This window comes from Lissotriton vulgaris, chromosome 5 (assembly GCF_964263255.1).
Source record: "Lissotriton vulgaris chromosome 5, aLisVul1.2, whole genome shotgun sequence".
Taxonomy (NCBI): domain Eukaryota; kingdom Metazoa; phylum Chordata; class Amphibia; order Caudata; family Salamandridae; genus Lissotriton; species Lissotriton vulgaris.
In genome coordinates this window covers 1,938,992,869-1,939,019,226 of record NC_141693.1, presented here as the reverse complement: position 1 = coordinate 1,939,019,226, position 26,358 = coordinate 1,938,992,869, and the positions used below count along the sequence as shown (strand labels likewise).

Here is a 26,358-nt window from a genome sequence, read left to right as displayed (position 1 = left end):
GATGGAGACATGAGGGCTTAAGGAGAAGACGGGGTCGAGCGTGTGGCAGGCGGAGTGGGTGGGTGTTGTGACGAGTTGCTTTAGTCCGAGGTTGACGAGGTTATCGATCAGGGTTGTGGAGTTGTTGTTGTTGGTGTTCTCGAGGTGAACGGTCAGGTCTCCGAGGAGGATGTAGTCGGTGGTGAGCAGGGCGTGCGTGCTGATGAAGTCGGCAATGGAGTCGCTGAACTGGGGGTGGGGTCCGGGGGGTCAGTAGACGAGGGTGCCTCTGAGGGTGGTGTTGGAGTCTGTGTGGATCTGGAAGTGTATGTGTTTGGTGGTGCTGAGCACGTCGTCGGTGCTAGTCGAGACCCTGATAAAGTTCTTGTGGACGGGGGCGATTCCTCCTCCGACTCCGTTGGTGTGGTCTTTGCGAGTGATCTTATAGCCATCTGGGATGGCTATGGCAATGTCTGGTGCGGAGGAGTCCTTCAACCAGGTCGCTGTCGGGAAGTTTTGGCCTACGTCCAAGGATCGATCCTGGACATGTTCCTCATACCGGAGCTGGCACAATTGTTTGAAAGGCCTTTCTTCGTCTCCACTCCCTCACATCACTCGCATTTGCCCAAGCAGTTGCAGGGCCAGGATGACTCCTTTCAATCTCGCTCTGAAAGTCAGCCGACTCCGGAGGCAATCCTGCAATTCATGCTGGCACAAACCAAGTTTCAACGGCTGAATGCCACACCGCTTCAGATTGAAGAGTTCTGTGCAGCCATGCGCTGTCTCTTCAGATCCCCACGGACTCCCTCTAGCATGTCTCCGGGCCCCAACGAGCCGAGAAGCCCAATCACAGTCACTGTCCTAGATTTCAGTGAAACCGACTCTGAGGTTGCTGGGAATGATAGTCTTCTGCCTCCTGCTGGTCAAGCATGTTTTGTAGCATATGCGGGCTCTGCAGTGGGATCTGAAGTCTCAGTAGGCCCAACATCCAGGGGACCTCTCTGACCATGTTCAGATTTCAAAGACTGAAAAAGATCTCCCTTCCCTATCTACAGCTGACAGTGGTGACCAATGCATCTCCTTTGGGTAGGGGTGACCATCTGGAAGAGGTAGAGATCAGAGGCTTCTTGTCTCCGGCGAGTCCAGGCTCCACATCAGTCTTCTGGAGCTGGGGGCAGCCATTTGGAATTGAAAGCCTTCCTCCCACCCATCAAAGGCAGGCTGGTGCAGGTGCTCATGGGCAACACCACCTTCATGTGATACTGCAACAAACAAAAGGGACAAAGTGGGTCATGGACCCTGTGCCAGGAGGCCTAGGGCCTCCGGAAATGGCTTGACCACCACAGAATGTTCTTGGTGGCGAACCACCTGGCAGCATCCTTGAATTCCATGGCAGAAAAGCTCAGTCATTGACTCCTAGTGGATCATGAATGGCACTTACACCTGGACGTTTCGCAAGGTCTTTTCTGTTTATGGGGAGAAGGCCTCAATCTATTTGCCCCCGCTGAGAACGCGCAATATCATCACTTTGGAGAGCTGGGGTTTACAAGGAGTTTCTGCTCAGATCTGCCTTGAATGGAACTCAGGACTCTTGTATGTCTTTTTGCCGATACCTCTCCTGCCAAGTTCTTCAGACGATCAGAACAGACCAGGATCAAATCATCCTAGTGCCTCCAGATTGGGCACATAGACTATGGTATACAGAACTCCTGGGCTTGAGCATATGTCCTCAGAACAGGCTGCACTTCCAGGAGGACCTGCTATCGCAGCAGCAGGGCAGGGTTCTGTACATAGGCTACAACTGAAAACCTTTGACCTTCCTCCAGAGGGTTGATGTCATTTTGGTGGCAAGGCATCCCTCAATGAAAACTATATGTGCCTGTTGTTGGGACATATTGAAGCTTTGTATGACACACACCAGATTGACCCGACCCGGGCCAAGTTATCTGACGTTCTATTGTTTATTCTGTCTTCTGTCCAACAAGGATTTTCTTTTGGGCACCGTTAAGGGTTATCTTTCGGCCCGCTTCACCTTCTTAAAGTTGCCAGATCTGCCCAAACCTGAGTTATGATGAGATTTTTGAAAGAACTACAACATATGTTTCCCCCTTCTCCCTTTGTCGTGCTCCAAAGGGACCTGACTTTTCTGATGTACGCTCTGTTTGAGCTGCTAACTTACAACTGACCCTTACAGCTCCTCATCATAAAACTGTGTTCCTCGGCGTCATCACCTCTGCACCAGTAGCGACTGGCAGGGAATGGGAGTGGCAGGCAGGGGGTTGGGTGGGGTGGGGAAGGGGGAAGAATACAAAAAAGAACACTTACCTCCTACAGCTGCTGTGCCCGCTTCTCCACCGTGGTGTCTCTGTCTCTGGTGAGTACCGGAAGCAGGAAGCACCCAGGCTCCCCTAAGCAATTCACAACACTGCTATGCAGGGCTGTGATTGGTCTGAGTGCCATGGCTGGTGCTCAGATGGGGACAGGGAGCATGTGCATGTTCCCCACCAGGCTGTGCATTACAGCCTGGTGGGGTAATATGCAAAGTGCACATGAACGTTTGGCCGGCCCTATATGGGCGGCCAAAAAGTTATGCACACTTGGAGTTTGCAAACCACTCCTCCTCTGTGCCACCAGCCCGAAACTAACACAGCCCCGAACCTATGAAAAATAAAATTATAATAACGACGTCTGAGAGCAGTGGGGCGACGCTCCTCGTCCTTACCGGGGGAGCAACCCCTGCTCAGCATAGTGAGTCAATGACCTTCAAGCTCTTTCGGTCACTCTGCTGTACACTGCCCTCTTCCGAGACAAACTGCTTCTGCAGACTCAGGCATCCTTGCCGCAGAAATTGGTCAAGCCATTCCACATTGGTCAAACCATCCCCCTACTGGAGTTCTATGTTCCGCTTCACCACTCTAAAGAGGAGGTAAGACTCCATCACTTGGACCTCAAGAGAGCGTGGGGTGGACAACCATCTCTTTGTGGGGTTCTCTGGAGCGAAAAAAGTCAAGGCATGGAGAAGAGAACCATCTCCCGCTGGATTATGGTCTGCATAAAGATATGCTACTCATTGGCTAAGAAGCAGCCTCCAGAAGGACTGCATTCTCATTCTACGAAGCAAGTTGCTACCAATGCATAAGCCCACGAATCCCTGTCCTAGACAAATGCCAGGCAGCTCTGTGGGCCTTCTTCCACACGTTCACCAAGCACTGATGTCCGAGAAGGCATTTTGCCTGCTCTGTTCTGCAGGACTTTCTGGTTTGAGTCCAGCTACAGATCCACCTCCAACTAGGCACTGCTTTGGAATGTATTCAAAAGCTGTGTGGCTATAAGTTTCTATTAGAAAAAACAAGTTACTTCCCTTCGGTAACGCTCTTTCTGGTAGAGACTCTATCTAGCTGCAGTAATGTAAAAATAACGTTCTTACCCTCCTCCTCGTGTAGTGTGGCTCTCTTATAAACAAGGACATTGGAGAGATTCAAACAATGGGCATTGTCCTTGAATGTCTTTATCTCTGAGTCTGCCAATTTACCAGACCTGGCTGGAAAGAAAAGTAAAAAGGTGAATGAAACATCAGTGTAGATAAAAGTATACAATACATTCTAGGAAAACAGCTTTATTGTACAATTGTGATACTTCCTAACAGCTGGAAATATATTTATTAAGAAATTACTAATTAGAAATTCAAGGGATACCAAAATGATCCTACTGACTTCTTTGCAATACAGACTTCCAATAAGAAGGAAAGGTGCAGCAAGATCTATTTCTGCAATGATCCCCTCTGAATAAGAGCACAACAGACACCAAACTTCTGAGAACCACTTGTAAGGCTCACGCTACAGCTACATGTATTTATTAGGACAGTTTTTTAAAGCTTTTCCACCATATGGTGGCCTCAGAGTGCTTTGAACAGGGGACAAGTGACAAGGACAATCAGTACCTAAAGCTAATGCAGAAAGCTTAGAGCCAGTCAATCATCTACAGTGCAGAGATGTCAGGATAGCTTTTGCCAGATGGGTCCCAAAAGATAGCAACAGCTTAATTAGTCAGAGTCCTGGAGTAGGAGACAGACTAGTCTTAGGCATCTGACCAGCAGGACTAAAGAACAAATAAAGTAGTCAGAAGTTAGTTCAGGTTAGTGTCTGAATGCTTTGGCAAAAAGATCTTCAGAGATGTTCTAAATTTCAGATAGTCACTTTCCACTCCCCTGATCTACCAGTTCCTGCTATGAGCTCAATGAGCACATAACCGCTGTCAGTGGCACAGAGACACCAGAGGTGCAGCGAGGTGACAGAGAAATCCTCATGTCAGGTCTCTTGAGAGACTCTTCACTGCACAGGATTTGTGCAGGTGTGAGACTAGGAAATCAGCTGAGCCCTGTATGTAGCAGAGGGCCAACTGGGACTAAAGGTGAGCAATGAAGGGTGGCCCACTGTTGGGATTTGCCCTATCTGCAGGGTCATCCCCAATTTTTTTTGATTTCTAAATAAGTTTTATTTATTTTTTAAACACATTTTATTTGGCAAGCGGCACATATATAGAAGGGCCTGGTAACCCGGATGCGTCTGCACCATCAAAGCATGAAATATTGACTTTGACATTTTAAAATTGATACCCAAACAAAAACATGAAAGGTAATACAATTCTGAAAAAGTTTTTGTTGACTTTTAAGACTAAACTGCTTCATTTACTTGTAAGTGGTACTCATGTGCACTTTACCAGTGCTGAAGTGTTTCTGCACTCCTTTAAACGTGGGGAAATTGGCTTACACCCAAATGGCAAATTTAATTTACTTGTAAGTGGTACTCATGATCCCAGGACTTGTAACTAAATGCTGCAATTGGGCCTGCAGCACTTATTGTGTCACCCATGTAAGTAATGTTTTAAACCATGTTTCAGGCCTGCCACTGAAGCCTGCGTGTGTATTTTCAAACTGCCATTTTGACCTGGCATAATAAATATATTTCCAGGCTTAAACCTTCCTTTTTCATTCACATCTCACCCCTAAGGTAGGCCTTACACAGCACTTAGGGCAGGGTGTATTGTATTTAAAAAGCTGGAAATTTACTTTTAACTTTTACACGTCCTGGTAGCGAAATACTATAAGTGATAACTTTCAATTGGGAGCAGATAGGAATATTGAGCTTGGTGGCTAAAGAATTGTAATTTAAAACCTTCTTTAATAGCAACATTTGATTTTCAGTCATAATTCTGAAAATGCTCTTTTAGAAAGTTGCCATTTTCTTGTCCTGTCCATTTGACGCCTGAAGACTGTATCCTGGGTAATATAATTAGGTGTTTCTGGCAGTTAGTCTTTGTGTATTGCTCCCAGACACTGAAACAAGGTATTGGAAGGATGGTCCAAAAACTATTCCTTGACTTGATGAGGGGGAGGAGCTGTCCTCTGCCACAATTGCACATCACAAATCATGAGCCTGGGCATGCTCATAAAGGGTTTGACACTAGTCTTTTGTGCCTCCTGACAAACTGAGGTCAGGGCAGGGAGGCAGGAAACTCCAAAAGCCTCTGGGGTGGAAACCTCCAGAACCTTCTTATACTTCAAAGCTGGCACCAAGTATAAATATTGGACCTTCAGACCCAGCACTTCAGTACACCCATGGACCTGTGGAAAACTCTTTCTACTGCCCTGCTACTTGAGTGGGGACTGGAACTGCGTCTTGAATCCAGGACCACCAGAGTGACTCCAAGGGCTTGTTGGCTGGCCTCCTGATCTGAGCCCCAGGGACATAAAAGGCTCCAACCACCTTGAATCAAGCATTTGAACTCTGTCCACTGTGGACCCACCCCCCCAGTGGTGCCACCCCAGTCCTGAATGTGGGAAGTGGGCCTGAAGGTCCTCTGCCAACCCAGCTGTGGCCCAAGCAGAACCAATGCAGCACAATATCTTACCTTGCAGCTCCGCATTGGAACAGCTGCTTCATGACTTCTCCGACACATCCCCAATGCAGGACCTCTCAGCTGTTTGGAACCACTGCTATGCGACACCTCCTCACAGCAGGACCTCGCGTTGCAGTCCTGCAACACTTCTGAACTGCCGCTGCGCAACGCATACTCAACACAGGACTTTGCATCATACCCCTTGCAGCTTCCTGGAATTTCCACTGCTTTATGCATCATGGAAGCAGTACCTCACATCACATCCTGCAGCTAATTGGAACCACCTCTGTGCGATACATTCTTCACGCAGTGTCTCGCAACACTCGACAACCCAGATTTAAGGTACTTTGTATCTGGCCGGTACTTCATCGTGGAGAGGTTGAACATTTGACTGTACCGGTCCAGTGCGAGCACATAGCGCTTTGTTTTTTTAAGCACTATTTTCACTTTTATCTTTAAAATTGCATATCTCCAGTTTTACTGATTGGATTTTTGTCGTTTAGGTCTCAAATACTTTATTACATTTTATTCTATTTTTAAAGTTGTTTTGGGATTTTTCTTTTGCTTTTTGCACCTTATTACTTGTTGAACGTGCTGCATAAATTCTTTATTCATTGCCTCTAAGTTAGTCCTGACTGCTTTTGCGCCAACCAACCAGAGGGTTAAGCACAGATTTATTTGTAGTTTGCTTGGGTTTCACTCTGACAAGAATTGCGGTTGCTGATTGAGTAGGGTTTCATCCACCTCAACCAGTAACTCAATTTCCTTTAGCCACCATAACACTCAGGGGATAGGAGAGCACTCACCCCAGTAAGGTACAAATGAGTCCAGGTCCTTGGTGGCTCAGTGCGTAAATGACCTGCTCCAATTTATCCTATGCTGGCCCAGTCGTTAGCCGCAGATGGTGCGGGCGATGGTACAGTAGTGCGAGGTGGGAGCAAAGGAGTTTTAAGTTAGAACTAGAAGCAACTGGAATAAGCTCCATACCTGTCTGCCGCCATCTTGGCTATGAACATGTGAGAGTGTTCAGGGTCGGACTGGGAGAGAAAATAGGCACAGGCACAAAAATACAAGTGGCTCCCAAATCTAATAGCTAAAAAAGTGGGCACTTTTACAAATCAGGGCGGTTTTGAACTTGTAAAGACACGCTGTATGGGTCGCTGTGCTTACTGCAGGTAGTGTTTTTGGCAATATCTGGGAAATCAACAGTAAAAACTGGCCCACCAGATGATAAAACAGGCCCACAAACAGTAAAAAAAAACGGCCTACACACCAACCAGTCAGACCAGCCCATTAAGCACTGCCATGTTGTCCTATTGATACCAAAGGGGATTATGGACGGAGCGTTTGAGCAAATCAAACACTCACCCCCAGTCAAATGATCTGGGTTTAATCCATCACCATTCTTTAGCTCACTCCACCACCCCAGTTCAGACATGGCCATATGCAAATCAGTCTGACCCTGTGCCTCATGGGAACAGTCCAGCCCGAACTGCCAAGCCATGTCTTCCCTGGACCGGAAACAAGCATCCTGGGACCGGTTTCGGATTCATAATCCTCATCAGCCAGGCTATCTTCAATCCAGTGGTAGAGTGAGCAAGGGACCCACGTCTGGGCATACCCGGTCAACTTAGGGCGAACAAAGCGATACCAAAGGGGATGATGGACGGAGCGTTTGGTTTAGGTTTAATCCATCACTATTCTTTAGCTCACTCCACTACTTATTGGTCAGTCCGACACTGAGAGTGTGATGGTGTCTGACGTATGTATACTGTTGCTCACCACTTCTGTAATGCACAGTTAGGAGGGTGAGTGATGTGAAGATGCTGTCTACGCTGCAGCTGGGTAGGATTAACTAACTATATTTTGGGTGGGATTCAGAAAAGGGGGTGGTGATGAACAGAGTGTCTGAATTAAGCAGACCACTCTTACCCAGTCCAAAGATCAGGGCTTGATCCATCACTGTTATTTAGCTCACTGCACCATCCCTGCTCAGAACCTGGCTATATGCAAATCAGTCTGTCCCTGGCCCAGTGCATCATGGGAACAGGGCAGACTAAACTACCAAGCCAATTCTTCACCAGAAAGGAGACAAGCTTCCGGGGACCGGTTTCTGGCATTTCAGCCGTCGTCGGCCCGGCTTGCTTGAATCCTGATGGTGCAGTGAGCTTGTTATTCCACTATTTTGAGTAACTAACTGAAATGTTTTATCTTCTTACAAGTTCACACTGTATGCAGAACCGTTATTTTATGTAAGAGACCTGATTATTATTCGTTGTTTATGCTCTATTTTCTAAGCGGGTTCACAGGTTCTTTTCTCACCATTCTTCGGAACTACTGTAAGATGGCCGCCACTTGGGAAGTCCACTTTCTATGCTGTCTGTTTCACTCACTTTACTTCTGTATATACGGCACACGTCGCTCACATTCACCGGCGAAGGGCGCACGAGTGAGACGCGGGATCTTGCTCAACTTTATCTGTAAGTTCCATTCACTGATACGAGGCTCGCATGATCTTGTTTGGCTTTGGATATCATTTGTGGTTATACTTTGCACGTGGTTTTTACACGAACAATCACCATTGAGTTTTTGGGCACTTTTCTTCATAGCACTGGGTTCGCTTTACCTTTCAGTCAACATATAATTCATTTATCTCATAACGCAACTTCGGGAGAACACACATTCAGGAACTATACTATTATATGATTTATCACTTTGGTTCTGTGTTTTAGAAGTGATTGATAAATTGCTCAACTTAGTAATGGATATGACTGCATGTATTTATATGTTTGGTTTCGTCTCGGTCGATCATACTTAGATTGGATTATTGTCTTTCAGGATTCCCCTGATGAAGGACTGTTTTGTCCGAAATGCATTGGGAAATGATGTTATAATGCATATACGAAAGTGGATTTCAGATATGAGTTATGGAAATGAAACTTCGTGACCAACAATGAGAAACTCATGTGAATAAAACATGAAGAAACTTGATACAATTTTGGTTTAAACTTTATTTTGGCATTCTACGCATTGAACATAGAAACGGATTTAGTTTCATAGAGGTTGTGCTCAGAGAGTTGGCACTTACCCTAGGTGCCACAGACCACGTTTTTGATTACCACACCTTCTCGTCAGGGGGTGATATCTCTGAGGCACACCACAGACTGTTTAACCTATTCACAAACGAGGAGTGCGTGACCCATACCTTGAACACATCCCTTGCTCATTGCACCATCAGGATTCAAGCAAGCCGGGCCGACGACGGCTAAAATGCCAGAAACCGGTCCCCGGAAGCTTGTTTCCTTCCCAGTGTAAGAATTGGCTTGGTAGTTTGGTTTGCCCTGTTCCCATCATGCACTGGGACAGGAACAGACTAATTTGCATATAGCCAGGTTCTGAGCTGGGATGGTGCAGTGAGCTAAAAAACGGTGTTGGATCAAGCCCTGATCTCTTGACTGGGTGAGAGTATTCTGCTTAATTCAGAAACTCTGTCCATCACCACCGCTTGTTGTTAAATATTTTGTCCATCCTAAGCGTGGAAGGGTATACTCAGATGTGAGTCCCTTGCTCATTGTACCATCAGGATTCAAGCAAGCCGGGCCGACGATGGCTGAAATGCCAGAAACCGGTCCCCGGAAGCTTGTTTCCTTCCCAGTGTAAGAATTGGCTTGGTAGTTTGGTTTGCCCTGTTCCCATCATGCACTGGGACAGGAACAGACTAATTTGCACATAGCCAGGTTCTGAGCTGGGATGGTGCAGTGAGCTAAAAAACGGTGTTGGATCTAGCCCTGATCTCTTGACTGGGTGAGAGTAAATTGTTGTTGTTGTGTCTTGTAAAGCGCACTGCTACCCGGAGGCCTCGTAGCGCTATAGACCGCTGGGGAACCCGTCCTGGCTTTCCCTGTGAGATAGTCCCTCCTGGGGGTCTCCAAGGTGAAACCAGGCATCCCCGGCGTTTGTGTGGGGCCGTTGTGGAGATGAGGCAAGCTAATGCCCAGAGTTGCCGAGTGTGCTCCCTGGTCGGAGTAGGCACCGATGCGAGAATTATCAGTCCGCTGATCCTGGTCCAAGACCCTGCCGCGTCGGGAATCGAACCCTGGTCCCGGGCCGTTCTCTGCACTCGGGTCTGCCGCCTCTAACCAGTGAGCCACACCTCTGCTTAATTCAGAAACTCTGTCCATCACCACCCCTTGTTGTTAAATATATTTTGGGTGGGAGCCTGTCCAATAGGGTTTACCAGTTAGCTAATTCAGGCCTCTGGCAGAGAAGTGTGATAACCCATATAGAGTTAATAGGTGTGAGTGAAGTAAACATCTGGGATAAACACAGTTTCTTTTCTGAAGTTTATAAGCTATCTCTCTTTCCAATGGTGGTATAGCTTCAATTAACTTTAGAAAATGGGCACCTGGACTACAGTTTGAGAAACAAACACGTTTTTCAAAAATCGTTTTTTTCAAGCTGGAGAAAAACAATCTCCATCATCAGCCAATCACATTTGAGAAACAATTCAATTATAATTGACAACATTTTGGATTTTCTGAATCGCAGTTTTAACCAGTACAGATAGTAAAAAGTGAATGCTCACTACAAAACGTTTTTAAATGCTTATATGTCAAAAACTTCTGAACTGATTTACACCAAACCACATCTACACCAAATTTGCGATAAATCGATTCCTTAGTGATTGCTGTAGATACAAATGAAATTTCCCATGGGAAGTAATATGGCCAAAGGTATTTTTCACACCAGGCCCTCCCCATGTGAGGTGTTTTCCCTGCATTAAAATTGAAATGCCAGAACTTTGCTGACTACTCTCTGTGACTGCCAGCTTTGGAGCAGATACGTCCACAGGGACCAAAGTTATAGACAACTTAAAGAATGCCCATTCATTAGAAAGTGCAGCTAAACCATAACAACATGGTGGCAAAGATATATTGTGACACTGAGCAGGAAATACGGCACATGTAGGTGAGAGACGGCAGTGTTACAAGTAGAAGGCGAGAAGCTGATTAGACTCCATCACATTCCTTCTCTCAGGTGCTATATCGCCCATCAATCTATAACCTGAGATAATTCAAGATGGGCAGCGGGGAGAAGGCCTCCTCATCTAGCTCTTCTGATCTAAGGGATCTTGGCCAGGGAAGTATTGGAGGATCGCAGGTGCGGGTTCGCCCCTGGAGATATGGGGAGATCAGGGGTCGAGATATCATGGGTACTGTTTTCAAGAAATCCTTGTGGACAATACGGAGCGATTTGAATTTAATCCACTCTGCCAGCTGGAGCCAATCAAGGATTTTACGGCTTTGGCGGGTGTAGTTGTGTCTAGGGACATTGTGAAGAATTTGGGCGGTTGAATGATTTGTTAATTGTTTCTGTCTCACTGGAGCAATGCAAAATTGATTTCCTGATCAGTGTGTTGTCGAAGAAAGAGCATGAAGCATCTACAGATAGGTTCCAATTGTGCTTACTCCTTAATCAATATTTAGGTGGCAAAATCACACCTGTCTGTAGACCTCATTGAAGCCATCCATAATCTACAGATGTGCACTCTTTTGGGGATGTAAAAATATTTGGGATTGCCTTGGAATAGATCCTTTCAAGTTGTACTGATATGGGACTGTGGGCTTTGCTTTGGGAATGTTGGAACAAGATAATAAGTCCAAAAATAATCAGATTTCTCATTATTCCTCTGCAATTGATGTTGTAGCAGGGCTGCCTCTGTGCTTGCGCACTGTGGCTGCAGCTACCCATCTTGTTGTGGCTTCCGAGAACATCGAATTAGGGTCCACTCCTACTTTTGTTGTGCCACATGCCTTAGCGGCATTATTATTGACTATCAAAAACCAACCATGTTACTGTGTCTATGGTATCATTGGGTGACATACTGTCCTATCTGCTTCTCACATCATACTGGTATGATGGCCTGTGTTAAATCTTGCATCTCTGTTCCCCGTAGTGCATGAGAGGGAACCACATTACTGCATTGTCACCGTTTTCTACTTGACTAAGTTCCACATTGATCCCACATTCATAGCCAAACTGATATCTTGTATATTATGTGGATGGTGATCAGCGGCGGCTTCTCCGCAATGGCGGAGGAGTGTCGCCCCACTGGCCCAGAGACAGCAGCTGAAAAATAAAATTATATTTTATTATCTTTTATTTCCTGATGTAGGCTGAGGTAGCATATGCAGGAAGGGGCTGGGTCGGTCCATGGGAGGGGGAAGATGAGTGGAAGAGTGCACTTTTAAGAAAGCATGTCAGTTTGGCCGGCGATCTTTGGCCTGCCAAATTGACATGAGCACTTAGGTTTATCCACAGCTGGGTTTGAGAAACAGCACTGACTTCCTGTGCCTGAGCGAGCATTAAACCAGCCCTCTCAGGCCAATCCCTATGCTGCTCTCATTGAATGGGGAGGGACTAGAAGCGTGAGGCGGCCGGCAGCACCAGGTAAGTCTTTCAATTTTTTTATTTTTAAACCCCCTGTTGCGTGTTCCCCTGCACCACCTCAAACCCCCCCCCCCCACTCTTTATCTTTGTCTGCCCACACTGTGGTTCATGACTCTGAAATGACATGGGAACACTGCTTGCATGTTACGCTGTCTGTACAGTATTTGATGTTGTAAGTTGACATTTACCGAATGTGTATTCCGCTCCAGCAGCTCGTTGCTCTTATAGCCACACAACATTTTTTTACTATATTAATATTAACACGTCCTTGCAGATGCATATCATAACATGATGAACTCATATATTACATAATCAAATTTGGATATTGTTTTTACATGACCCTGAATGTTCATTATCCTTTACACGTATGCTAAGTGTCATGATTCCTGTACGCCTAGGAGCCATTGCATTTGAGCTAGTATATCATGACAATTTTCACCTGAATATTTGCTGTGCCACTTTCGTTTCTCTGGCATTCAGGCAGGACTGGAAACTGAAACCGGCCCTGGCAAAGAGCTCTGCTGGCGCGGGGGGTGTGGGAGTCGGGGGGGGGCAGGGGGCGGGGTGTATGCAGCTCGGGCTCAGGGGGGCTAGTGGGAAACTTTGTGTCGCATTAGTTGCTAGGGGCTGATATTGCAGTTTTGCTGCAAAACCAGCCCTGTTAATAAAAACGCCCCAGTGGGCTAAAACCAGCCCCTATCTTGGCGGCCCACCAGGGAAACAACCGGTGCCCGCTATGGCCAGTCCGGCCCTGCTTGCATTAAACTCATGATAGACTTCTCAGCTTTCAGTTTTGTTTTATTTTGACAGCTGGACACTGTTGAATGTGCAGCCCATGAGTTTATGCAAGAGGGAGTATCTAGAGAGAATTCCCCGCAGACCAGATCAATAAAAGCGCTGCCCTGTCCCCTGATTATGAAGTCCCTTTATACATATGGACAGAACATATGAACAAATTGATAAAACACCTGAAAATGTGAAAAACTTACAAATGATAGATGACTGGATTGCTTTCGACAATTGGAGTAATTTCTCTTAGCTAAAAAGTATTTTCGGAGGATAAGAAGTGAAGACTGTTTGCCATCTTTATCGTTCTTATAGTAATTGACATTATTCTCTGAATCTTTATTGCTTTCATGGCCTCTCTTAATAGAGAGACAACTGTATCTCTCATCCTACCCAGTAAAAACGCTAGCTGAAGATGCTGACCTCTATTGGAAATCTGATTATGAATTTACAGTGTCTTGAACCGTACATGGAGCCGGAAGTGAATCATTTAATGATCCCTAGTTCATTCTTAGGGTGCACAAATAGTGCAAAAGGGAGGGATTGTGAAAAGTGTTTTGTAGACCTTAGATTAACATAAACACTTAAAGCACGCTTTCTTGCTCACACTATGTATTGTAGCGAGGATTCTGCTCATGCACAGAACTATACGCAGGAAACCAGGACCTCAGTGAATTGTGATGGACCAAAAAACTCACCTCAAAACCCAGAACCCCTTTCCGACTAGCATCAGTGTCTCATTAGCTCTCCATCCTAGAGCAAAGCTACAAATGATTAGACAAACCAGAACATGCGACTTAGGGTACTCTCAGGAATGGTGGGAATCAAGAACACTCTTTCGTTTTTTATTCTCATACCAGTCCACAACAGGAGTACGTGCTCTCAGATGCAGTATTTTGGCTAACATAAGCAGGCTTATGATTAGAAATAAAACAATCAGCATTGTTACAATTCCATAAAACACAAAGGGAGAAATCATGTTATAATGATAGTGAAAACAGGTCATATGGTGCCTTGTGAACTACCCTCCCCTTGCTAGTAACTAGGGGGCATATTACCAAGGGCCTTATCGCCGCTTTAGCTGGAATTTTTACAGGTAAAGCAGCGATAATTTTATAGCCCTATTACCTAGCTGCCACTAACACCAGTTAGCGACAGCTAGTAGGAGATAGCGATCATCTTGTGGCCCACTTTGCATGTCAGCGATATTTATTGCTAATGACATGCAAAGTGGGTGTGCCAAGATGTTACCGACTGGAAACAGTTGCTAACATCGCTATCTCCTATTACCTACTTTTGGAAATATTTGCGCTAAGCGCGAATATCTCCAAAAGCTAACGCCTGCCCAGAGCAGTTCTTAGCCATGTTATCCAATGGTAGGTGGATAACATGGCTAAGAGCATTTGCTCGGTAATGCATGAATATCGCTGACTTTTCAGCGATATTCATGCATTTCGGACGATTTTTATCGCTTTTGAGATAAACCTTGATAATAGCAAGGTTTATCTGTGATAAAAATCGGCGGAGCTCGGCGATAATATTAGCGCCACTAAGCCAACATAGCGATAATAACGCTAGTTGTTGGTAATATGCCCCTAGGTTTTATAATAATAGAAGGCCTCTTAGGCTTAAATGGAGAACCCCATACCTCCAAGATCAGCAGAGGTGAATCACATCTCAGCATCAGCAAAGCTCTCTGTCTTTGGAAAGGATATTCTTCCAAGTGCCCGAATCATGCATGCAATGCAATATTAAAGGCACTAGGATTTCAAATGAGTGCAGCTGTGTACGTGTTATGTCTAGAGCGTGGGCTGATCAACCTGAATCACAGCATATATTGTTATTATGACCTTGAAGACTTCTGCACGCAATGTACAGACTAAGGTGGCGGTGTAAGTCTAGGGATGTGAAAAGCAGACCGTTCTCATGCGAAGAAAATCAAGCATTCAATCTTGCAACAACAGCTACCTATAGTGTTGTGTGCAAAAGCGGCAAAGTGGCAAAATGGCATTAACTTCTAATATGCTAATACACTTATGCTAACATAGCAATGTGTGCAAGCAGAGCCCTGCCCACACTACAGTTGAAAGGATGCACCCATTTCTGTTGTTTCAAGCCGCTCTTTGACATCTGGGCTCCTGAGATGAGAAAGTGAAGATCAGCCCTCAGACAAAAAAAGGTTGCATTCTAGTTATTATCTGAAAGTTGGACCCTTCCTTTCTCGTATTCTAATCCCTAGAGACCTGTATAATCCCTATGTTTAATCATCTCAGTTGTATTCCACTGTAAACCTGCATGTAAAGTCCCATAAATCTGTACTCTGTCTTCCCTACGGAGCTTGTCCTAATTTTGGTTTGCCAATGGAGTCACAGATTTTTTTTCTTTCTAGACTTATAATTGTAATGTGAGCAGATTTTATGCAATAATACCAACCTCAAATCGGTGTTTTTCTTGCACAAGTTTAAGCATAAGAGCAGCCCATTGCCAACTGCACTGATCTGGAAAAGTATCAGCCCCTTCTGACATTTTTCAGCAAAGTTTTTAAGCTTAGGGATAGCATGTGCGAACCAGGTTTGACAGAAAAATTGCAAAGGCACGGGCCCATTCCAGGAGGTTTTTCTACTATGAGTTGTTTAAATATCAAACAATCAAATAGGATTTGTAGAGGGCTACTTATCATCTCTGAGGGTATCCAGGCGCTGGGTGGGTGGAATGCTGCTGCTGAGATAAGTTAGTTAAAGAGCCAGGTCTTTAGGTCCTTCCTGAACTCCTGCAGGGTGGAGGAAGTACGGAGGGGGAGGCCGGTCCAGGACTTGCCTGCCAGGTGTGAGAAGGTGCGGCCACTGCTCCTTCTTCTGTGGATGTGGGGTCGGGGGGGGCAGGCAGAGGGATGAGAAATGAAGTATGCTGGTAGGTTGGCGGAAGTTCACCCTGTGTATAAGGTAGGCTAGTCCAATGTTGTGAAGGGCATTGTATGTGTGGGTGAGCAGTTTAAACTGGCACCATTTGAGGTCTGGGAGTCAGTGTAGGTCTTTGAGGTAGGTGTAGGTGTAGGTCTGCCTCGGTAGGTCGAGGATGAGCTTGCCTGCTGTGTTTTGGGATGGTCTGCAGACTGTTTAGTAGTTGAGCGATGATTCCTACATAGATGGATTTGCCGTAGTCCAGGTGGCTGGTAAAAAGGGCTTGGGTGACAGTGCATCTGATTTTGAAAGGTAGCCATTTGAAGATTTTTCTGAGTAAGTGCAGGGTGAGAAAGCAAGAGAATGACACAGCGTGTATCTGCGTCTTCATCAAGAGATTGCTGTCTTGAGTTTGTAGCATGCGCTGTGGGTGAGGTGCGGGCCGAGCTCTTTTACCGGAGTAGTCCCACAGGGAGTTGCTGCTCCCGAAGATGAGTATTTCTGTTTTATCTGTGCCTAATTTGAGACATCTATTATGCATACAGCCTACCTCACTGGTCATGCACCTGTGGAAGTTGTATTTGATGTTAGTCGGGTCTGAGGAGAGTGAGAGGATGCGCTGTGTGTTGTCAGCATAGGAGATTATGCTTGTGCCGTGGGATCTGACCAGGGTGGCCAGGGGTTCCATGTAAGTATTGAAAAGGGTCAGGCTTAGAGAAGATCCTTGTGGGACACCACAGATGTTTGTTTTTTGGTCCTGAGGTGGAAGGCGTTTTCCGGACGCTTTGGGTTTGTCCGGAGAGAGACTCATTCTAGGCCTTTTCCTTGGGTCCCATTTGATGGAGACCAAATAGGAGGGTATGGTGGGACACAGAGTGGAAGGCTGCAGAGTGGATAAGAGCGGGAGTCTCTCCCCTGTCTAGGAGGGTCCTGATGTCATCGGTGGCAGCAATCAGGGCAGGTTGAGAGCTGTAATTTGAGCAAACTCCGGATTCGGAGGAGTCTAGTAGGTTGTTCTTCTGGGTGGTGAGTTGGAGGTTTATTGCTTTCTCCAGCACTTTGGCTGGGAAAGGCATTAGGGAGATGGGGTGGTAACTTTTTAGGTCTTTAGGGTCTGCAGTGGGTTTTTAAGGAGCGGTTTGATTTCTGTGTGTTTCCATCCTTCAGGAAAAGAGGCAGATTTGATGGAAGCGTTGTTGATTGTGGTGAACTCCTTGCTGATGATGCTTTGTACTAGGTTGAACTTGTGGTAGAGGCAAGGATCCTCGGGGGCTCCTGAGTGGATGGCGCCCATGATGGCAGCAGTTGTGTCCAAAGAGAGAGGTTCCCATATGGTTAGGGATCTTTCCCGGGGGTCGGCGTTGCTGAAAAGCCTGTTGAGTTCAGGTATCAGGAGTTGGAGGTCTACTTGTAGATGGTGTCAATTTTGGTGTAGAAGTAGTCAGAGAGGGTGTTGCAGAGCTCCTGTGAGGGGGTGACTGTGATTTCGGTGGCTGTGGGGTTAGAGAACTCCTTGATGATGCAGAATAGTTCCTTACTGTGGTTTGAGCTGGCATCATGCAAGCCAACTCGGAGTACATAACAGCAGCTCCCAACATTTTGCTTAAAAATGCCTGCTATTTTAGCGGTATTTTCATATAGTGATTTTTCACATAGAAAGTCGTTGTGGTGGGATGCGTCTCCTAATTAATCGAAATTAGTCTACGAGGGCCTAAATGAGATTCTGGGGGGAGAGGGTAAATGATAATCTTCACGTATATATTCTATTCCCAACTGTAGCTGTAGCTTTTGTAGCTCTACTGTTGCTGCTTATGTAGCTGCTGTATTTCTGCTGTCCCTGCAGATCAGTTGTGCCTGCATACGCCTGTAACGCTTGCAGGCATGATGTGCTTTGTGTTCCTGTCTGGTGGTCCTACCTAACTACTGCTGCTGTTATCTTTAATTGTAGCACTTTCAGAGCTACTGTTCCTGGCAGTGTGAGCTGCTTTCCATTTTGTGTTTGTATCTCGCTTAAAGTTGATTCTGTTTTGTTCTGGCTCTTTCCCAATTTCAACATGAGCCTCCTTCTTCCTAGCTAGGATAGGAACTCCTTCAAAGACTATTAAATCAGGGGCATATTATCAACGGCCAGCGATAATTATGGCTGGCCGTGCTTAGCAATAATAATATTATCGCAGGCTATCTCTGTAATTTATCACCCTGATAGCGCGTTATTAACAATGCGTTTCTCCAGGGAGATACAAATTCCAGAGATAGCGAGGTTATCGTCCTTTTGCAGGGAACAGCGCTGATTTTCCAGCGATGTTCCCTGCAAAACGACGATAACCTTGCTGATACGACACACGGGGTCGTATAAGCATAATCCACCCCCTATGTTAGGGATGGCTAAGTCAGGATTTTAGCAGACGTTAGATTTTGGCGAAAACTGGATTTTTCGCAAAAAACTAACATGTGCTAAAATCATGTGGGCTGCCTTGTAAATATTGCGATGTAAACATCAGTAATATTGGTAAGGTAGTCCATCCGGGGCACGCCCAGTAACTCCCACTTTGCATCTCATTGGAGATGTAAAGGGAGGCGTTGGGAAAAAGGGTGCTAACATGCGATTATGCATGTGAGCACCCTCTTGTAAATAGGGCTCTGGTTTTATCTCTGCTTTTTTGGTTTATTTGAGCCAAAAAAGCGGAGATAAAGCCCTTGTTAATATGCCCCTCAATTCTTTTTAGGTCTGGCTAGACAGCTTGTTGTTGTTGCCATAGCAACAATATAACAGGACTGTATGCACAAAAGGGCTTTGGGTCAGGCACCTTCAGTCATTGGCTTCTGTCAGCAACTTAAGACAATAGCTTGTTTGCTGCATCATTGTTGTTTTTGGGCAGCCCATTTAATGGATTTATACATGTTTATGCTTAAGCATGGATTGGTGTGGCTCTACAAACCAATTGCACTCTAAGCTGCACACTGCAGCGGTAGCCAGTGCTTGTTTGAAGATTCCTTCCTATATAAACACTCATTCCATGAGGTACTGCCTGGCATTCGGTGCGTGGCTTGGAATATCTGTAGGTAGGTCTCTTGGGCAGCTGGCTCTAGTGACATTTTGACTCAGCTTGCTCTCTGATATACCAACAGTATTCCTTGCCTAGTGAACCACATTTGAATCTTTATATAAATGCTCTTATCTAAAATGGCTGATGAATCAACATCATCTTGCAGCAGCCATCTTAGATTATGGAATTTTCCTTGTGTCCGCTTACTAACATTCAACGCATTTACACCAGCCTTTGTGAAAGCTGCTGGTGCAATGGAACATACAGCGACGGACCGCTAAAAAAAAAAAAATTGGGAAGCTACATGGTGGTCACAATCACTGCAGGCATAGCCATAAGGTGGCACACAATTTGGCATATGTTCTTTAAATGTTTCCTAAGATTTGCAGTAGGCTTTCCCTAATTCCCAAATAGCTGGAACATGTCAATGGTTCTGCTCTTTTGAAAGAGGAAGTGTCTAGTAGATCCAGATGTTATGGCTAAACTGTGCTTTTTGAGGTGGGCTCCAGATTTGCCTGTGGTTGTTTGCCTCTTGAACTAGATTGATTCAGCCATTCCCATCCTTAATTTTTTGACCATTTACATAGTGTGGGCATCAGGTGATTTTCACAAAAATATTTAATTATAAAGAAACACGACTTATAAAGTGTGAACAAAAATAGGGAGCAAAGGAGCCACTCATCACTGCACTTACTGAACATGTTGAGGACCACTTCCATTCCATTGTCAGTTTTCATGAGCAGGCAGTCCTCGCAGGTAGGGTGGAATGTAACATAGAAAGGGGCTTCTAGAAGAGAACAAATATATTATGATATCAGAACTTTGAGGTAAGGAACAGAGCACAAAGAATCACAGATTCTGGTGTAATTACCGGATTCTTAGTGATATTACCAACAATGCTAATTGTCATGTCAGTTGGAATAAACCATGAAGTTTTAATACAGAGAGAGATTATTATTATCTCAGTGAGCATTGGACACTTGAGATTGCAGTACAGTGGAAGCCTAGGTTTGATTTAAGTGAGCCTGGAGCCCATGAGGCTCCAGTAGAGGGACAGGAAGGTTTGATCTCAGTGATCTTGGGATCTATGAGGCTGTAGTACAGAGAGAGACAGGTGTGATCTCAGTGAGCTTGGAATCCTCGAGGATCTAGTATGGAGAGAGACAGGTTTGATCTCCATGAGCATCGAACCAATGAGGCTCTAGTACAGAGAGAGACAGGTTTGATCTATGTGAACTTGGAACTTGAAATTCATGAGGCTCTAGTATAGGGAGAGAAGGTTTGGTCTTGTGAGCTCAGAACCCATGCGGCTCTAACACAGGGAGATCAAGGGCTGATCTCAGTGATCTTGGAATCCATGAGACTCCAGTACAGAGATGGACAGGTTTGATCTCAGTGATCTTGGAATCCATGAGACTCCAGTACAGAGATGGACAGGTTTGATCTCAGTGAGCTTGGAACTCATGAGGCTCTAGTACAGACAGAGAAACAGATTTGATCTCAGTGAGCTTGGAATTCATGAGGCTTTAGTATAAGGAGAGACGGTTTGGTCTCGTGAGCTTAGAACCCATGAGGCTCTAACACAGGGAGAGCAAGGGCTGATCTCAGTGATCTTGGAATCCATGAGACTCCAGTACAGAAATGGACAGGTTTGATCTCAGTGAGATTGGAACTCATGAGGCTCTAGTATAGGGAGAGAAGGTTTGGTCTCGTGAGCTTGGAACCAATGAGGCTCTAACACAGGGAGAGCAAGGGCTGATCTCAGTGATCTTGGAATCCATGAGACTCCAGTACAGAGATAGACAGGTTTGATCTCAGTGAGCTTTGAACTCATGAGGCTCTAGTACAGAGAGAAACAGATTTGATCTCATTGAGCTTGGAATTCATGAGGCTCTAGTATAGGGAGAGAAATTTTGGTCTTGTGAGCTTGGAACCCATGAGGCTCTAACACAGGGAGAGCAAGGGCTGATCACAGTGATCTTGGAATCCATGAGACTCCAGTACAGAGATGGACAGGTTTGATCTCAGGCTCTAGTACAGGGCGAGCCAGGTTTGATCTAAGTGAGCTTGGCGACCGTGAAGCTCTAATGTAGAGAGAGAGATACAGGTTTGATCTCAGTGAGCTTGGAACTCGTGAGGCTCTATTACAGGGAGAGACAGGTTTGATCTCAGTGAGCTTGGAGCCCATGAGGCTCTAATGCAAAGAGAGAGAGCGAGAGAGAGAGAGAGAGAGAGAGAGAGAGAGAGAAACATGCTTGATCTCAGTGAGCTTGAAGCCCATGAATCTCAAGTACGGAGAGAGTCAGGTTTGATCTCAGTGAGCTTGGAATCCATGAGGCTCTAGTACAGAGAGAGACAGTTTTGATCTCAGTGATCTTGCAACGATTAAGGCTCTAGTACAGAGAGAGACAGGTTTGATCTCAGTGAGCTTTGAACTCATGAGGCACTAGTACAGAGATAGAGAGGTTCGATCTAAGAGAGCTTAGAACCCACCAGGCTTTAGTACATGGAGAGACAGGTTTGATCTAAGTGACCTAGGAACCCATGAGGCTCTAATGCAGAGAGAGACACAGATTTGATCTCAGTAAGCTTGGAACTCATGAGGCACTAGTACAGGGAGAGCCAGGTTTGATCTAAGTGAGTTTGGCGCATGTGAGGCTCTAATGCAGGGATAGAGAGACACAGGTTTGACCTCAGTGAAGATGGAGCCCATGAGGCTCTAATGCAAAGAGAGAGAGAGAGACAGGCATGATCTCAGTGAGCTGGGAGCAGATGAGGCTCAAGTACCGAGAGAGCCAGGTTTGATCTCAGTGAGCTTGGAACTGATGAGGCTCCAGTACAGAGAGAGAGACAACCTTGATCTCAGTGAGCTTGGGCCCAATGAGGCTCTAGTACAGAGAGAGTCAGGTTTGATCTCAGTGAGCTTGGCCTCCATGAGGCTCTAGTACAGAGAGAGAGAATGGTTTGATTTCAGGGAGCTTGGAACCAATGAGGCTCTAGTAGAGAGAGAGACAAGTTTGCCCTCAGTGATCTTAGAACTCATGAGGCTCTAGTACAGAGAGAGAAACAGATTTGATCTCAGTGAGCTTGGGCCCAATGAGGCTCTAGTACAGAGAGAGTCAGGTTTGATCTCAGTGAGCTTGGCCTCCATGAGGCTCTAGTACAGAGAGAGAGAATGGTTTGATTTCAGTGAGCTTGGAACCAATGAGGCTCTAGTAGAGAGAGAGACAAGTTTGCCCTCAGTGATCTTAGAACTCATGAGGCTCTAGTACAGAGAGAGAAACAGATTTGATCTCAGTGAAATTGGAATTCATGAGACTCTAATGCAAAGAGAGAGAGAGAGACAGGTTAGATCACAGTGAGCTTGGAGACCATGCGGCTCAAGTACAGAGATAGCCAGGGTTGATCTCAGTGAGCTTGGAACTCATGTAGCTCTAGTTCAGAGAGAGAAGGTTTGATGTAAGTGAGCTTGGAGACCATGAGGCTCAAAAACAGAGACAGCCAGGTTTGATCTCAGTGAGCTTGGAACTCACGAGGCTCTAAACAGAGAGAGAGCCAGGTTTGATTCAGTGAGCTTGGAACTCATGAGGCTCTAGTACAGGAGAACAAGGTGAGATCTCCATGAGCTTGGAACGTGTGAGGCTATAGTACAGGAAGAGCAATGTGTGACCTCTGTGAGCTTGGAACTCATGAGGCTCTAGTACATTGAGAGGCAGGTTTCATCTCAGTGAGCTTGGAACTTATGACGCTCTAGTACAGGAACAGCAAGGTGTGATCTCAGTGATCTTGGAATCCATGAGGTTCTAGTACAGAGAGAGAGTCGGATTTGATCGCAGTGAGCTTGGAATCCTTGAGGCTCTAGTGCAGAGAGAGACAGCTTTGATCTCAGTGATCTTGGAACCCATGAGGCTCTAGTACAAAGTCAGAGAGAGAGAGAGACAGGTTAGATCATATTGAGCATGGAGATGTAGTAAAGGGATAGCTCAGCGTGAAATCATTAAGCTAGAGAGCCATGATTCTACATGTACAAGAAAATAATAAAAATAAACAGTACAGGCAACTGGCTTAAGTGAATACATAGGATTAATACTCATTTTGTCTGCAGGTTTGAGGTCTCAGACAATATTTTTTCAGGTCAGTGGGAAATGGTGCATGAGACAGTAACTTCATTTTTCAAAGATGGAGAGGATCTAACTGCACTTTAAAGCACTGCCCATTTTCAAAATCAGTATAATAACTTTCTGCACAGATCTGCCGGGGGTGAGGTGTTTGTGGGCGTGGAAGACTTCCTAAAGGTTAGGATTATCACGTGACTCTGTATGGCAGGAACATAGACTCCAGAACCTTGCTCTTTATTCACCAAACCTGTGTGTACTGGGAGTTGCAATCTAGGTTTAGTTCAAATCAACGTGTTAATAGTTGAAGCACACTTTGTACATTAGGGCAATTAACCCAATTTGGTGTCCTACAATTTGAACTGGGTCTCATGGCACTTGAGGTCATTTCCTGGGATGGTAAAAGGTCAAACAAGATATAAAACTAATTTCCTGTATCGTTGTCATTATGTTAAATAATATTTTAGAAATCTGAAAAATCTTACTTCTATTTGGTCACAAATTGGCAATAATCCCACTGTGAGTGAGACCCATGGTTCTGTAGCACAGATATATCTCAGATTAACAGTGGTAACTATGGAATCCATAAAGCTGTAGTTCTGTGACATCTTATTTGGGATCTCATCTTGTTGTTAGTACATGTGTGATCCTTGCAAGATCTCATGTTGGTGCCGGTGCATGTGAGAGTCTCGTCTTGGTGTGATTGTGAACAATGAAGTTACAGTTACGCGAGATCTCATTGAGGTCTCATCTTGATGTCAGTGCATGTGTGATCCGTGAACATGCAGTTCTGCTAGATCTCTTTGGGATCTCATCCTGGCGTCAATCAGTGTGTAAGCCAATGAAGCTGCAGTTCTGTATGATCTCATTGGGATCTTACATGGATCTTATGTGTGATCCATGTAACTACAGTTCTGCAAGGTCTCGCGGGGATGTCAGCTTGGTCTTATTGAGTTTCGGCCCTCAGATACTGAAAAATCCTAGAACTGGATTAAATGTCTGTGAAACCCCCACTTTGCTTCCTTTCAAATATTTGCTTCCCATAGTAATATGAATATCATGTGCTCACCTTTTTGAATAACAATCTTGTGTCCTCTGACCTCTATTTCTTTCACGGGCCAACTATGCCTGCATGAAACCAAGAGGAACAGAAAACTTGAGGGGCAACACCAAACAACACGTCACACATCATAGAGTATTCTTACGCCAGGTGGCAGTTACACATTGTGGGAGCTTACAACACCTATTGTTGGAGATTGAAACTTTTGGAACACATAACTTTTTTTTACAAAGTGGAGGGATTGAGCCCCTCTCAGATTTTTGCATTTGACACCCAAAGACATATTGAACCATATGGTCCATATGGTGTATGTGCTCCTTTTGTGATGGGATATCAGAATTATGAGCTGAAACCTAAAAATAAGTGAGGTTTGTTGCTTATGGTTAGCAACATCAACCATAAAGTCCACCAATGTATTTCTTTTTGTTATCTATGGCATTTGTAAATACAACATTCACCTCCCAGACTGATTCTTGGCACTGCAACCAACAACAAAATGAACAATGATATGTTTGGACGATCGGTCAAGTCAGCATTCAAGTCCATTGTTTCTCACCCCTTCCGCATGCCATTCCACAGAGGCCCACCTTATACAAACTAGTTCTGACTTTGTTCCTCCTCTGAGCATTCCACCACAAACTCCCAGGTAAGATCCCCTCCAGAAGGTAACACAAGCAACTCCAAATTGATTTCAGCTTAATTTGGCCTCGTCAGTCAGGTGCAGCTTGAATCATATGGCATTGTGAGAACGAGGCCCATACCTGGACATACATGTCATCATCATCATCATCATCATCAAATAATACATACAAAACACAAATGGTGTTTCATATTCAAAGATTTACAGGCAAACACAATATATCATATCAAAATACATAAAATCAATAAAACTTGTTCATAATTCATAACAATTCCTAATTAAAAGGTGCAGATCTGATAAATCTGAGCATAGAACTACATATAGCAGCAGTTGATAGTCAAAACCTTCCTTATATGTGCATGGTCGAATATCCCTCAAGACAGGTTTAATAAAACGATCTCTTGGGGCTTTGTAAAGTGAACAAAAAAGCACAAAGTGCATTGTGCTCTGTTGGGCTACATTATTGCATTGACAAGGGGGTAGCCTCTCACACCAACCCCCTTGTTTAGGGAAGGCCACTAAAAAGTGCAATGCATTCAATTGGAGTCTCGTCAAATAAAAACGCCATTGTGTCTGTGTTGTAAAAGACAAATAAAACTGTTGCTGTAGAGTAACTACTCGATCTGATGTGTGTTTAACTTGTCTAGACAAACCTAAAGTAGTATAATATGCGTTCTTCATGACCATCTTCATGTTAGGTTCAATAGAATCAGGATTTTCATAAAAGTTGTTCAGACCCATTTTTAAAAAAAGTTTCCTTCACATAGTGTAGCCATGGTATCATCAAAGCCTTATCACGGTTCATACAATCTTTTAAGATTTCTTTTGAAAACAGCAACTCTTCTGAGGACCATATTTTCCCCCATAGGAGCAGGGGGGACACATAAATTCTATCACTCACGAAATCTAGGCCCACCTCGGAATGACAGAATGTATTCGGAGAACTATTTGGAATAGATAAAAGACGTTTTAAAAATGTGTTCTCCATAATTTGTATTTGCGCACTTTTGTGGTATCCCCATACCCCTGCCCCATAGATCGCTACTGGAAAACATTTCTGAAGCTCCGCTATTGGTTTTTTGCCCAGTTTACTGGCAAAGCAAAAAAGACGCTCTATTGATCTACTTGTTTGCTGCAACCGGGTTGTTATCAAATGGTTCCAATTCTATGTTTTATTAAAAAGATTTCCCAAATAAGTACAATTTGGGACTTTCTCAATAACCATATTATTAACAATATATTTACATGTTTTAGTTTTATTTGAGCCACAGACCATTGTGAATGATTTAGTAAAATTGACCTTAAGATCCAATCCTAACATGAACAACTCATTAAATGCATTCAGGCATTTTTGCAAACTATTTGCTGTTAAGGTCATCAACACAGTATTGTCTGGGTAAGACAATAAGGGTATGTATTTCCCATTTATTTTAGGAAAATCTAAACCATGTTGCAATAAAAAATGTTCCAAACCATTTGTGTA

General features: G+C 44.8%; 1 protein-coding gene across 1 annotated transcript in view; it reads right to left on the bottom strand.

Annotated features, from left to right (window-relative positions):
* Positions 1–26,358, bottom strand: part of LOC147717809 (uncharacterized) — a 299,575-nt gene that overhangs the window by 38,109 nt on the left and 235,108 nt on the right. The window contains exons 13-15 of the mRNA XM_086924596.1: positions 24,245–24,303; positions 19,755–19,847; positions 3,407–3,520 (exon numbers count right to left, since the gene is read on the bottom strand). Coding sequence (XP_086780722.1) covers positions 3,407–3,520; positions 19,755–19,847; positions 24,245–24,303 — 266 coding nt within the window. The remainder of the gene's footprint in view (positions 1–3,406; positions 3,521–19,754; positions 19,848–24,244; positions 24,304–26,358) is intronic.